Source organism: Phragmites australis, chromosome 18 (assembly GCF_958298935.1).
Source record: "Phragmites australis chromosome 18, lpPhrAust1.1, whole genome shotgun sequence".
Lineage (NCBI taxonomy): Eukaryota > Viridiplantae > Streptophyta > Magnoliopsida > Poales > Poaceae > Phragmites > Phragmites australis.
In genome coordinates this window covers 8,871,793-8,886,234 of record NC_084938.1, presented here as the reverse complement: position 1 = coordinate 8,886,234, position 14,442 = coordinate 8,871,793, and the positions used below count along the sequence as shown (strand labels likewise).

At 41.7% G+C, this 14,442-nt stretch overlaps 1 protein-coding gene and 1 long non-coding RNA gene across 3 annotated transcripts; one reads left to right on the top strand and one right to left on the bottom strand.

Moving 5' to 3' along the window:
* Nucleotides 1–9,269: 9,269 nt before the first annotated feature.
* Nucleotides 9,270–10,483, top strand: LOC133898401 (senescence-specific cysteine protease SAG39-like). Its single transcript, XM_062339082.1, has 2 exons — nucleotides 9,270–9,802; nucleotides 9,897–10,483. The coding sequence occupies exons 1-2, from the start codon at nucleotides 9,367–9,369 to the stop codon at nucleotides 10,481–10,483; spliced, it is 1,023 nt and encodes a 340-aa protein (XP_062195066.1). The 5' UTR covers nucleotides 9,270–9,366.
* On the bottom strand, nucleotides 10,136–13,200 carry LOC133898402 (uncharacterized). 2 transcript variants are annotated; one of them, XR_009906232.1, is made up of 3 exons: nucleotides 13,060–13,200; nucleotides 11,373–12,890; nucleotides 10,136–11,208 (listed from the first exon to the last, which is right to left on the bottom strand). It is a non-coding gene; the product is annotated as an uncharacterized LOC133898402 (long non-coding RNA). The 2 variants fall into 2 exon arrangements; XR_009906233.1 differs by having other exon boundaries at nucleotides 10,136–11,484; nucleotides 12,087–12,890; nucleotides 13,060–13,190.
* Nucleotides 13,201–14,442: the final 1,242 nt, after the last annotated feature.

The window sequence follows — 14,442 nt, the reverse complement described above, 5'->3', positions numbered from 1 at the left end:
AGTATACATGGGCAAACGACCGAGACCCGCCGACTTTTGAGAAACTTGATAGAGTCCTTATGAGCACTGAATGGAAAGTTAAATACCCGAGCGTCACGGTGCAGGCCCTAAATAGGGGAAGATCAGATCATACCCCTTTGCTTCTTAATACGGGAGCGGCATTTCATTATGGCAAACAACCTTTGTTTAAATTTGAGCTTGGCTGGCTGATTCGGGATGGGTTCCATGAGATGGTCACTGACATATGGCTAAATGAGCAGCGGGGTTCCAATGCTATTGAAAGATGGCAATATAAAATTAGAACCCTGAGACAATATCTGAGGGGCTGGGCCAAAAACACATCTGGTACCATTAAACAAGAGAAGAAACACCTGAATATGAAGGTGGATGAGTTGGATAAAAAAAGCCGAGACGACCCCTTTAACGTCTCATGAAGTGGCCATGAAGCATTTCCTAAACGAGAGGATTGCGCATTTGTTACGAGAAGAAGAGCTCAAATGGTATCAACGTGCTAAAGTCAAAGATCTTCTTGAGGGAGATAGTAATACAAAATACTTCCAGCTGGTGGCTAGTGGAAAACACCGTAAACAAAGAATATACAAATTAGAGCAAGAGGAAGGCACCGTGATTGGGGAGGCTAACCTTAAGCGGTATATCACAAAATATTACAAAGGGCTGTTTGGAAAGCCCGAAAATAATAATTTCTCAATGGATGAGAATATTCTGACTGATATTCTACAGGTCAGCGAATGTGAAAACGAGATTCTAACCGCACCTTTTGATGAAAAGGAGGTGTGGCATGCCATTTCTCGTATGGAGCATAATAAAGCTCCCGGTCCAGACGGTTTTCCAGCTGAATTTTACCAAGTTTTCTGGGAATTGATTAAAAGGGATCTTATGGATCTTTTCGTGGATTTCCACCAAGGTAGACTACCTATTTTTAGTCTCAACTTTGGTGTTATCACACTCATTCCTAAAAAGTGCGATGCACTCAAAATTCAGGAGTATCGCCCTATTTGCTTACTCAATGCCAGCTTCAAAATTTTTACCAAGGTGGCAACCAACAGAATAGGGGCTGTTGCTGAAAATGTGGTATCTCCAACCCAAACAGCTTTCATGCCTGGTCGAAATATAATGGATGGAGTTATTATTCTCCACGAGACCATACACGAGCTGCATAGAAAAAACCTAAATGGGGTAATCTTGAAAATTGATTTTGAGAAAGCCTATGACAAGGTCAAATGGTCCTTCTTGCAACAAGCCTTGAGAATGAAAGGATTCTCGCCACAATGGCGTCAGTGGATTCAAGGTTTTGTATCTGGGGGCCATGTTGGCATAAAAGTCAACGATGAGATAGGGCCTTATTTCTAGACACAAAAAGGTCTTAGACAAGGGGATCCCCTCTCGCCCATTTTGTTCAATATTGTGGCAGACATGCTTGCAATTTTGATTTCAAGGGCTAAGAAGGATGGACAGATCTCGGGAGTTGTTCCACATTTGGTAGAGGATGGCTTGTCTATTCTGCAATATGCAGATGATACTATAATCTTCCTAGACCATAATCTGGAGCAGGCAATGAATTTGAAACTGCTTCTTTGTGTGTATGAACAACTATCCAGACTCAAAATTAACTTCCACAAAAGTGAACTTTTCTGTTACGGTAATGCTAAGGAATATGAAGACCAATATGTACAACTATTTGGGTGTGATGTTGGTTCTTCGCCATTCAAATACCTAGGAATACCTATGATCCATCGGAAATTACGAAACAATGATTGGAAAAGGGTGGAAGAGCGTTTTGAGAAAAGGCTGAGCAGCTGGAAAGGAAAGCTCATGTCTGCAGGGGGCAGATTGGTGCTCATCAACTCTGTATTAAGCAGCCTCCCAGTGTTCATGATGTCTTTCTTCGAAATTCCCCGAGGTGTTGTAAAGAGACTCGATTATATAAGGTTGAGGTTCTTCTGGCAAGGAGATAATCATAAAAAGAAATATAGACTTTCTAGATGGGATATTCTCTGTCAACCCCGTGATCAAGGAGGATTGGGCATTACCAATCTAAGATTAAAAAACATTTGCCTCCTTAGTAAGTGGTTATTTAAATTACTAAATGAGGATGGGGTCTGGCAACGTCTACTAAGGAATAAGTACCTTGGTACAAAAGCACTCACCCAAGTCAAAGGAAAGCCAGGGGATTCGTATTTTTGGTCTGGGTTAATGAAAATTAAGGAGGATTTTCTTAAATTGGGTTCTTTCCACATACACGATGGAACTCAAACTAGATTCTGGATAGACACGTGGTTAGGAACAAAGCCTCTTTGTGATCAATTCTCCTCTCTTTATAATATAGCAAGGAGAAAGCATGACACGGTTGTGGAGGTAATGAGATCAACACCGCTAAATATCTCTTTTCGTAGACCTATTGTTGGTGACAAATTAATTGCCTGGCAGAGGTTAGTATCAAAGTTAATACATGTTGACTTAACAAATGAAGCAGATAAGTTTCGTTGGGGCCTACATGCCAATAGCCAATTTTCCGTTCAGTCCATGTATTGCAGATTGATCCATCGACCCTCCTACCCCGGGCCACGTATGCTTTGGAAGCTTAAACTCCCACTCAAAATAAAGGTTTTTTTATGGTATTTATCAAAAGGTGTAATTTTGACCAAAGATAATCTGGCCAAAAGAAACTGGAATGGGAATCTCAAATGTAGCTTTTGCAATCTCAATGAGAGCATTGATCATCTTTTCTTTAAGTGTCCTTTGGCTAAGACAATCTGGCATATTATACAGATCGTCTTAGGGATTCCTATGCCTACGAACATAAATCATATTATAGGTGGTTGGATAAGTGACATGGGAGTTAAAAAAAAGAAGATAATTCTGGTTGGGGTAGCCGCTCTATTTTGGGCGATTTGGATCTGCCGCAATGATTTGGTTTTTAAGAAAACAGAAACAATCTCTTTTTTGCAGGCACTATTCAGGGGCACCTATTGGCTCAGATTTTGGAGATTGCTACAAAAGGAGGAAACAAGGGAAGATATCAAACTGGTGTGCCAAAATTTGGAGGTGGTGGCTATGGAGCTTTTCGCCAAGAAGGGCTGGCAGTTTAATCATAGATTATGTGCCGGATAAAGTCATGTAATCTTTTTATAATCTATTCCTATTTATACTTCCCTATTAGCTTTATGTTGGGATGATGTAATAATTCAACTAGGGCTGTATGCATCCTTAGATGCAAAAGGTCGGAACTTTTCCATTTTCTAAAAAAACAGCCACAGGGGATGAAACGCTGTTGAAATCTTGCCGTGCTTGATTTGGGATATTATATATATTTTCATGGATTTGTACCACAGTAGTAGTATTAGCGTCATTAACTCACTTTTTGATTACTTCTAAAGTAAAGCAGGACACCAAATAAATAATAGTCTGGAATCAGGATCATCTGTGGAGGAGCCAACCAAATTGTCGGTTCTCCATGAAAATAAGTGTTAGCATACAACCATCTTTAATGGCAGCTAAAAAGGCATCAAGTAAGTTAAAATGAGTACCGGTATTCTCTGATATGTGTGCCCAAGATCCATGCATATCAAGTAACCCATAATTTAATGGCAGCTAAAAATGCATCAAGTAAGTTAAAATGAGTACCGGTATTCCCTGATATGTGTGCCCAAGATCCATAGATATCTTGAACCAGAAGACTTCATCACATGACATAAAAAGAGAGCAATTTTTAATTTACATTACATATCTTGATCCATATTACAATCACAAGTCCAAGTGCACATTTCTGAAATTAACATGAGGACAGCTCATACATAGCTTTCACATTGATTTCAAACATAGACTATCCAAAAGGCTACATAATATGTTCATTTCCTAGCACATGGCCATGGAGTACGCAGCTGAATACATAAGAAAAAGTAAACAAAAATGCAGGCAGTGCTCAGCCCACGAGAACCCCCGGGGTTAACATCTAACGGTCATCCGCTACTCCTGCTCATCATCGGCATCAACAGGGTAAAAGTAGCCAAAAATAGCCTCGTTCTTAGCTGCAAAAACTCAATTGTAGAACTGTAAGTACGAAGATACTCGCAAGGCTTACTCATATAAATATATATAGTTCCAACTCCAAGGATCATACAATTGGCAATAATTAGCAACAAAAAAGGCTACAAGCTATCACTTTGCATAAAAATATGATTGAACAATATTCAAGAGTAACAACTAGACTTGCTATATATTTTCGTAGACCTAGGATAACACCTAGACATACTCAATTCTCTCAACTTAATGTAAAATGACATGACACATTGCATAACCATAATATCATCCTTTGCCATTCCCATCCACACAACATTTGAGTGACTCTATGATTGATCCCTAAATGTACAAAAGCGTGCTCATAACTGAGAGCACAGCTGTTCGAATATTTTTTACACCCTGTAGGGGTACATTTTTACCCATACAATATGGGTCCATCCACTTGGCCCTGGTGACAACCTCTCTCAAACCCGGAACTGACCATTTGCGCCCATCCCTATGGCATCGAGGGTACCACGAGCATGTCTCGGACATCCCTAGATCTTCACCACCATGCTTCTGCTTATCTCTTTCTCATACGCATCATAGGGTCATAGGCCAAATGTCAACATGGTATAAGATAATTGGCATATCCATACCATAGTTGAACATGTAGTAGTACGAAAAGTGCTTAAGACAACAATACTAATGGTCTATCCTTAATCAACCCAAGCGAAGCTATGGTGCTCAGGACTCCTTTTCCGAACACTCATACCCTTCACTCAAGTCTTGCATACCACAATCACAAATATCTCTGAACTGAACCTATCCGGATGAAGAAGACATCCTATATCACGCTAGTGACGGTGACCTTTCGCCGCCTGACTTCTACCATTTAGTTAAGCATGGCTAAGCATGATTCATGACCAAATTAAACCAATACTTTGCATCATCTCAGGTTACAAGAAGTAGATAATGCAATTAAACAAGGAGGGATCTGAGAAACCAAGTGGAGAAGTGCATTGGTTTTCATGTGATGAGGCATTGACTATGGTTGATTTGTCTTGAACTTGGTTAGCATGTGTTTGTTGATGCTTATTCTTGTTCATGACTAACTCGAGTTGGCAGTGTTGGAAATTGGTAAATTCTTCTATGTTCGTAGAAAAATTACACACAACAAAAGTTCCAGTGTGTTCAGTGTTCACAGGAAGTTCCGGTGTGGGCAGTGCATACTCGTCGGTCTATTTCTTGTAGAGAGCAGTTTTTTGAGTGAAATTGGAAATCAATGCACCGGAAGGTACGGTGAGTGTGATGGCTACACCGGTGGGTATTACCGAAGCGTTCTTGCAGAGAAGAAATCTTTCAGGGAAAAATTGGAAATCTTCACACCGGAAGTTCCGGTGTATACACCGAAAGTTCCGATGTGTTGTTTGTGAACTGGACCGGATGTTCTGGTGAGTGGTACTTTAGGACCAGATGTTCCGGTGTTCAGACCGGAACATTTGATGTTCAGAAAACTGCTGCAATGTGCTCTGAATTGAATTGGATTTCAATTGAAGATTTTCATATTGAGCTAACATTAGATGATTTAGAGATGGTTTGGAGAAACATATTTGCTTGTCTTATGGTGTGTAAGTGATGGATGCAACTTGGCGGTCGATGGCAGGTGATTAGAGCCAAGTGGGGTGCTTGGTGTCAGACGATCAAGGAGGCCGGACAGAGTCAAGGGTGATCCTAGTAGTACACGTGGAGGTCAAGCAAAGCATGGAAGATAGATGGAGACGGTGTGTTGACCAAGTCAAGCGAAGGGGATGCCGGGGCAAGTGACAAGGCGACCCGAGGGATCAGGAGTGAGAGAGACTTGTCGGTGGTCACGATCGCAAGACAGAGTACACACATCAACATTGAAGTGCTTGCTTAAGGTGTAAGCAAGGCGGTAAGTCACGCTTTGAGAAGTGTGCTAGGGTTTCACGATTTGGCCTCAACACCGCGGGAGGTCTGGAGGCCGTGACCATTCGATGGATGGAGAAAAAATTGGACCAAAATGCACTAGTGGTAGGTAGGAGGCCATTGGAAGTTAGGGGTATTTTAAGAACAAAGAAACTTAAGAACTAATACACCTCCCTAGGCCTATAAAAAGAGGGATATAGCTGTAGGGAAGCCTTGAGCTAGTCATTTGAGAGCCTAGTGATAGGTTTTGGAAGAGAGCAGAGGATAGGGTTAGTCTTTGTAATAGGTTAGAGCATTTATGAGAGAAAATACTTTGTATTCTGCATAAAATAGGGCTAACTTCTGAGCTTAATGAAGTTTATTTTCTTGCAAGTGTTCTTCATCTCCTTCTAGTCTCTCTATTGGTTTAATTGTTTTGGTTGCCAGTTTTACTTTTTTGATGGTGATTTTGTTTTTTGTCTTGAGCTGAAATTTTTTCACCTTGGCAAGGTATTCTTCTTGTTGCCGGAGGCATAAAATTCACATACATATGCATATGTGATGGCTCTTTAATTCTCTTGACTCTAAATCGTCAACATCGAGAGTTTCCATTGCCCGATGATCTTCTTTGGTCTTGTTTCTTTTTAAAGTTGTGAGCTTTTGTACACAAAGATATATGGAATGGTCTTGAATGGAACCAATAGTTTGTATTTCATCCATGGAGTCATGGTTCACTGAATCTTTCTCTCTTGCATTGTCTATGCTTCCGGTAGTGTATTTTTTAGTGCATTGGATGAACAAGGAGTACGTCATCTATTTCACAAGAAATTCGTAAGGTGCATATTCACTCCCCCCTCTCTAGTCGCCGTTCTCGGTCGTATAGGCTCGTGCAACAATTAGCAACTACCCATTTCAATACTGACACTATACACCAACACATGCAATTCGACATAATTGATGACAACATCCATCTCATCACATTCACGAAAATACAAGATGAACATGATAGATGCTTGCTTTGGTCTAGTGCTTCACCCTCACTAACCACCTAAGGTTCGACTTCAAGTCCACCTGCATGGCTCTCCATTTTTGATGCTCTCTAAAGAATTAAAACAGTGCATCAATATCATTGCATATGAAGTGTAACGATTAATGCATACAAAATGCACGAAAAATGATAATGATGCAGTGCACAATGCCATGAACATAATACAAAAAATTGTTTAAATTGGAGTTGTATTGATGGACACACATTTGTTATAAGCTTAATTTGTTTCTCTAATAATTGCTAGTGACAACAATTTATCAAATGTTTCATGTGATTTTTAGACCTCACATGAATTAGTTATGAATTAATGAATTTACAGAGTAATTAATCCATTAAATAATTTCAGGACTAGTTTTCATGAGTGCTAGCATTTTTAATATGTAGAACAGGATCATACAAGCCTAAGAAAATTAGATCTATAATTTTAGGAGCTATATACAATTTGATATGCATTTTACAAGCTTCGATTGGGTTAAATAAGTGTAATAATTGGTTTAAGCATTTTCAAAATGTTCTGGAACATGGCAGCGGTCAGACCGAGAGAAACCCTAGTCAGACCACTGGGACTCTGTCGACGGTGCTATTTCAAGTTCATTGGTGGCGACAGTGGTGCGTCAACGGTCGAGGTCTAGCTTAAAGCATCAAAGGCCTACAGGGACTCATCCTAGGTGACATGCATGTGAAGGGTGTGGCCAGAGCCTCGACGGCGACGGCTATGGTAGCGCGCGACGATAGGGAGGGAGATGGCCGGCGAGCCTCACCTCGCGGCGGTGTAGCCCAAGAAGTGGTTGGCGGGGTCGGAGGAGAGACGGAGATGGGGGCGTGACGGTGAGGTGGTAGAGACGTTTTTGGCTGGAGGGTAAGAAGAGGAAGAAGACTAGCGGCATGGCTCCAGGCGGTGGATGGCGACGATAGTTGGTGGAGGACATCCTCGTGGCTCCTTCTTTTCCCTTGGCGACGGTGGAGTTTACAAGTTGGGCGTGGCCGCTGCGGCTCGGCGAGAGGGAGAGCGATTGAGGGAGAGTGAACGTAGAGGAGAGAAGGGGGTCTTGGCCGAGGGGAGTGACGGCGACGGCGGTGGGACCCAAAGAGCAGAGAGAGGGAGGGAGAAAACAGCATGGATGGCCATTGGGTGTGGCTGGCCATGCTCAGCCGTTTGTCGCTTTGGCCTGAGCATGCTTGGGAGGAGGGAGAAAAGAAGGTGGAGGCTAACTAGTGGGGCTGGTGAACAGTGTTGTTGTTTTATTTTTTCCCTCCCCTGTCTTCCTATATTAAAACAGAGGCTTTCCGGATCTAAACAGTAATGCCAATTTTTTTTAAAAAAAACTATGATTCAAGTGCAGCCCATTTTATCAGGATTCAACCAAATATCCCTTGTATATATTAAATCAAAAATCCCCATAAGGGCTGTTTTTTAATCTTCCCAGAATTTTCCTGACTTCCATTAATTCCCAAAATTTTTGTACAAATCTCTAATATTCATCTTACTTTATGCAATAATTTATAAAATGTGTTGCAGCCCTAATTTGTATGGTAAAATTTTGAGTTGCTTCACATTGCACATTTCTTCATTTTATTTACCAATTAGAATTCAAATTTCAAATCCATTCAAACATAGCTAAAAAATTTAAACATGATGCATATGAGTGCTCAATGACAGGTTATGCACTTTTGGGAATGTGAAATCATCATCATACTTTTTTAGCTAAGCTAAAGTCATACTAATAGTTTACGGACCTAAGTGTCGAAAGCTCAGGGGACTATTTTGTTAAGATTTTCATTTTCGTTCACACTGTGAAGTAACCTACTTGTCCAGTGGTCATGATGTTCAATGAACTCCGGGAGGTAAACAAGTTTGTCAATATATTAACATTACATCTCGCTGTCGCATATACCCAAATCCCAGTTATTGGTATGAAAGGTTCCCTGGAACCTAACCTACAAAAAAGTTTCTGTCGTTCCTCACCAAAAAACAAAAAAAAAACCTTTCCTTCAGAATTTATGTTGAATGCCTGTGGCCAAACGCAGCTCTTAATCTTTTATTAGAATAAATGGAGCGCATGAGTGTCGTTCTACTTAGCTGAGAACGCCAGGCATAAACAAGGGTCGCTCTCAGCTGTGCAGTGAGCGTACGTCTCATGCACAAGAATTTTATACCATCTGGCAACCGTATGAACTTCACGCCTACGGAGGTGTTCCTTTCATCATAATACATCGTACAAGCACAGTATCTCTTACTAGCATATATACATACCAGTAACTCCCTATATATACCCATTCCGTCTAGTTTTAATCACGAAACCAAAGCATAGCGCACAGCAATAGCAGCAGCAGCAGTAGTAGCAAGCAACAGAGAGGCCTGTTCGATCATGGCCATCCTCAAGGCTTTGCTCTTCGCCGTTCTCGGCTGCGCCTTCTTCTGCAGCGCCGTCTTTGCGGCTCGCGAATTGAGCAATGACTCAGCCATGGTGGCCAGGCATGAGCAGTGGATGACCCAGTATGGCCGCGTTTACAAGGATGCCGCCGAGAAGGCACAGCGGTTCGAGGTGTTCAAGGCCAACATCAAGTTCATTGAGTCATTCAACGCAGCCCGCAACCGCAAGTTCTGGCTCGGCGTGAACCAGTTCGCCGACCTCACCAACGACGAGTTCAGGGCAACCAAGACCCACAAGGGGTTTAGGCCGAGCACGGCGAGGTTTCCCACCGGGTTTAGGTATGAGAATGTTAGCATCTATGCGCTTCCGGCAACTGTTGACTGGAAGACCAAGGGCGCTGTTACTCCTATCAAGGATCAAGGCCAATGTGGTAAGTACATTGAGGACAACACACATCAGCACATGTGTCAATAAAAAAATCTGACACTGTTTCTTGATGACATCTATTGAAACATAACTTGCAGGGTGTTGCTGGGCGTTCTCAGCTGTGGCTGCCATGGAGGGTATCGTCAAGCTCAGCACCGGCAAGCTCATTTCGCTCTCGGAGCAAGAGTTGGTGGATTGTGATGTTCATGGTGAGGACCAGGGCTGCGAGGGTGGTTTGATGGATGACGCCTTCAAATTCATCATCAAGAACAGCGGCTTAACCACGGAGTCCAGCTACCCTTACACGGCAGCAGATGGCAAGTGCAAGAGTGGATCCAACAGTGCCGCAACCATCAAGAGCTACGAGGACGTGCCGGCCAACGATGAGGCTGCCCTCATGAAGGCGGTGGCCAAGCAGCCTGTGTCGGTGGCAGTGGATGGAGGAGACATGACATTTCAGTTCTACTCTGGCGGTGTGATGACTGGCTCATGCGGCACTGACTTGGACCATGGGATTGCAGCCATTGGTTATGGACAGACAAGTGATGGCACAAAATATTGGCTGATGAAGAACTCATGGGGCACAACATGGGGTGAAAACGGTTACTTGAGAATGGAGAAGGACATTTCGGACAAGAAGGGCATGTGTGGCCTCGCCATGGAGCCTTCCTACCCAATCGAGTAGGCAGGCCTTCATATGCCTAATTTTCAGACACACATCAAATAAATGGATGCTTCTTTGTCTTGTCATGTATAGTCCCTTCATATGTGTCTGTAAATTGTGTTAGAAATTGATCTTCTATGTATATGCTGCACTTCTATTCAACGAAGATCATGTAAATACGCTGGATGTGTAATGATTAATTATGAGTACATGCTTATTTTCTTGGAGCTAATATTCAGAAGGGATGACCATACCAGATGCATCGAGGTATGTCCCTGAGAGCCCATATAAACCAACAATGCTACTGTTTATATTCACTCGAGTGCAGAAACGAATTATTGTGCCCTCACAACTAGATTTCGACATCTATTTAGCAAACTAACAAGTATCAACTTGGTTCACTAAGAACTACAATTCCATCAAGCTTAGGCAACAAATAACTAGGTAGCACATTAGCACACAAAAGCACTAATCGAGCAACAGCTAATCATCTAATTGCAAATTTCCAATATTAATCATTTGTCCAAGATCTTCCGTACTAATATTTACTAAGCATCTTGGATTGGCGCAGATGCTCCAAGCTTTTGGCTCGCCCAGCCCAAGTTGGCTAGTGTTTGGATGAGCCGCCCAGCCCCGTATAGTCAATTTCTCGCCAACATGCGGGTGAAACAGCGGCGCGGAAGTCGTCCACATCTTTGGTGAGCAATCGTTTCAGCAGGGCTGGGCAGGCTCAATCCGAATGTGCCCTAGGTACTCATGATAAAAAAAGCTACATTGAAACTAGATACTCAAGATCAAAAAAATTAAGTACAAACAAGGTACGACAGCCATGTTCTGCAATTTAGGGAAGAACTTAAAGCTTGTGCTAATACTATTAGCTAATTGCATAGATCCTACAAAGAGCAACTACCTGGTGGCGGCGAACCAGGAGGAGAGAAGATAGCGGCAGTGGAAAAGGAGAGCCGGAGGACTGGGAAACAGAGCCGGCGGTGATGGAGGAGACCCTGGCCCATTGGCAGTCCCTGTTGTACCAAACAAAAGGAACATGAAGTAACCTCTGTAGTGCTATTGTTTGCTGAATAGTGAATAGTCATCTATTACATATATTAAAAGACTAAGATAGGGAGCAACCTAAGTTTATATGGGTCTTATATATGTGTACGTGTGTGTATATATATATGTTTATGTACACATATATATGTATAAGTATATATAGCAAAATTTTAGAAAATAGTGAAAGTAATAATATTTATATTGATAAATTTGTTAAAATAGTCTAAATGCATAGGAAAATATCTAAAACTCAAAAAATATGAAACAAATTTAGTTAGGTTTGCATTACTGTTGTCTACATGTTAAAATTATGTGCATGTATGAAAGTACTATTGTTTTTTCTATAATTAAATGAATGTGTTAAGTATTGATAAATTCATAAATAAATATTGAGATACCCAAAATTAATGAACCTATTTTTTTTAGTTTTCCTTTGTTATGCTCTGTTCAACAAAAAACGAGCACAATATAGGCATGCCAATCCGTCTAGCAGTAATAATTCCTTAAAGATCAAGAACTCTGACTATGAATGCAGTTTGGCACAACATGAAGCACCAACGCTTGCTCCGACCTTGAAGAAACAAATAAATTTGGCAAGCCCATAGCATAGCTTAATGGAACTGGAACAAATAGCCTGACATGTCCAGCTCTAGAACACAATTGCAGATCACAGATGTGATCTGCTTCCAGCTATATATATCACGAAGGACATCGAGCACCTCCAAACCACATAGAGATCCTGTTTGATAATATATAAGCTTTTCATTAGACCTTTTCATTAGTTTTGACAAAACTGCAAGGGAGCTGATTGGGCTCGGGCTACCACTGGCTTTGCCGGTATGAGGGAAAATGGCAGGGGAGGCGTCGCCGCAGATGTCGACGTCCTCGTCCTCGGCTCTCTTGGTCTTGATCTCCTCATCGAACTTGTCAAGCTGCGTCTTAAGCTCGAACAGGGCAGAGTCTTCCATAGAGTGGACGTCAATCTCGATCTCGTCGCTGTTGCAGTCACCAATGCAATGCTTGTGCAAGAGCTCGACGATGTGGCCTGGCAGCACCGGCGCCAGCGTGATAAGGAGATTGTTTAGTCGCTCTCTGTCGTCCGGCGTCATCCGCGGCACCTCTTTCTTGCTCTGCTCTACGAGAAGTGACATCTTCCTTGCCTTCTACGCCTCCAGTCGTGGTTCGGCAGCCAAGAACAGTCCGCCCATCCCGGCGGGAGCCGCACCGCTTTTGCCGGACAAGCTTTTCTTGGCTCACCTTCCAATTGAAGGCAGCAACCACTTGTTCAGTTCCTCATCAACCTATCGGGTCCTCTCACCGAAATTGAATCTGCCGACAGGGCATCAGAGGGCAGGGAGATGCACTTATCTGCAGACTAGATTTGGACTAATCATAAATCCACCCCACAAATTACGTGAGAAAAAACGTAATCACGGCAAACAGATATATTGATTGTAATCTGGATCTGAGACTACAGGGCCATCGGTCCAGTTTCATGAATAAATCAGAAAAAACAAGAAATTGAGAGAGAGAGGAAACCGCACCTCAGCTGATGGTGAGACTTCCGCCTGTTGCTTGGATCCGAGCAAAACAAGAGAGATGGGGAGAAGCGGAGATGGGAGGGGGCAGCGGGGCGGGGCGACCGGTAATATAAGTGCGGCGGGGCGCCAAGGCATGGCTGAGATTGGGCGCTTCTCCGCGCACCCTCCTACTGTACACCAGCGCATTATTCAGCCCAAGTAATGTTGGCTACTCGGTCCAGGTTAATTTTTTCGGCCCACGTAACGTGTAAGATTGACCTAGGTAGCGTGTTTGAGTGAGTTAGCCTACGGTTCTTTCTTCTTATTTACTCATTTTTAAGTATTTTTTTCTTATTTGACTTTAATTAGTTCATATAATTTCTTGTTTACAAAATTATTTTCATTTTTTTTTCAGTTTTCAAATTGTTTCTTTAAATTTTTTAGTTGTTCTCCTATTGACTAGTAGAATAACATAAATAATCTATGGAATATTGTATGCAATTGCGTTTTACGTAAATGTTTAACTTGTTAGATTATGTAGAAAACTCTATGGTTTGTTTGCTGATCCTTGTGAATATGATAACCTTGAAATACTCCAGGTGAATGGCTGCAGATGACCCGTGCATTTGCGATACTTATATTGTGCACGTAACTAGTATCAACCAGCTTTTCAACAATCCTCAAAATAATAACAATTCTATGGATTCCATGTTAAAACAATTCATAGCTTCTCAAACGAAACAAATTATTTACTGATAAAATTAAGGAGCATGATATTGCTATATTCGACATAACTAGCAAGATTAGCAATTTGTCTGTCAATATCATTAATCTTGAGAACAGGACTAAAGTTATAGAGAGTCATGCCATGAAGATTGTGGAACGACAAACAAGAATACTTAGCCATTTTGCAGGTCAATTGAAGCCAAACCCGGTGGGACAAATTAAGATGTTAAGAGTTTCAAGCATCGGTAAGCCCATTAAGGTAGAGGATTTTATAAAGAAATATATGGAGGCTTTGGAAAAAACCGGTTGATAAATTAGTTAGCATTATGCATACAAGTTTCCTCCACATTGAAGGTTACTCTAACCCCACTAATAATGATTTTATACAAAGAATTGCTTTTTAGACACACAGGAAGGTACAAAGAGAGAATGCCACCAAGGTTGAAGACTTGGGAGAGCCGATGATTTCTATTTGTATTAGCACTCATACTTTTAATGCTATATATGACCTAGGAGCTAGCAATTTAATTATGGCTACAACCCTTTATCAAAAGCTTGATTTTGGCCCTTAACAAGCACCGTAATTACACGTAGAATTTGCTGATGCTTCCTACTCTAAAGCCGTAGGTGTTAAAGAAGATATTATTATCATGACAAAGGAATGCCCCATACCTGTTGATG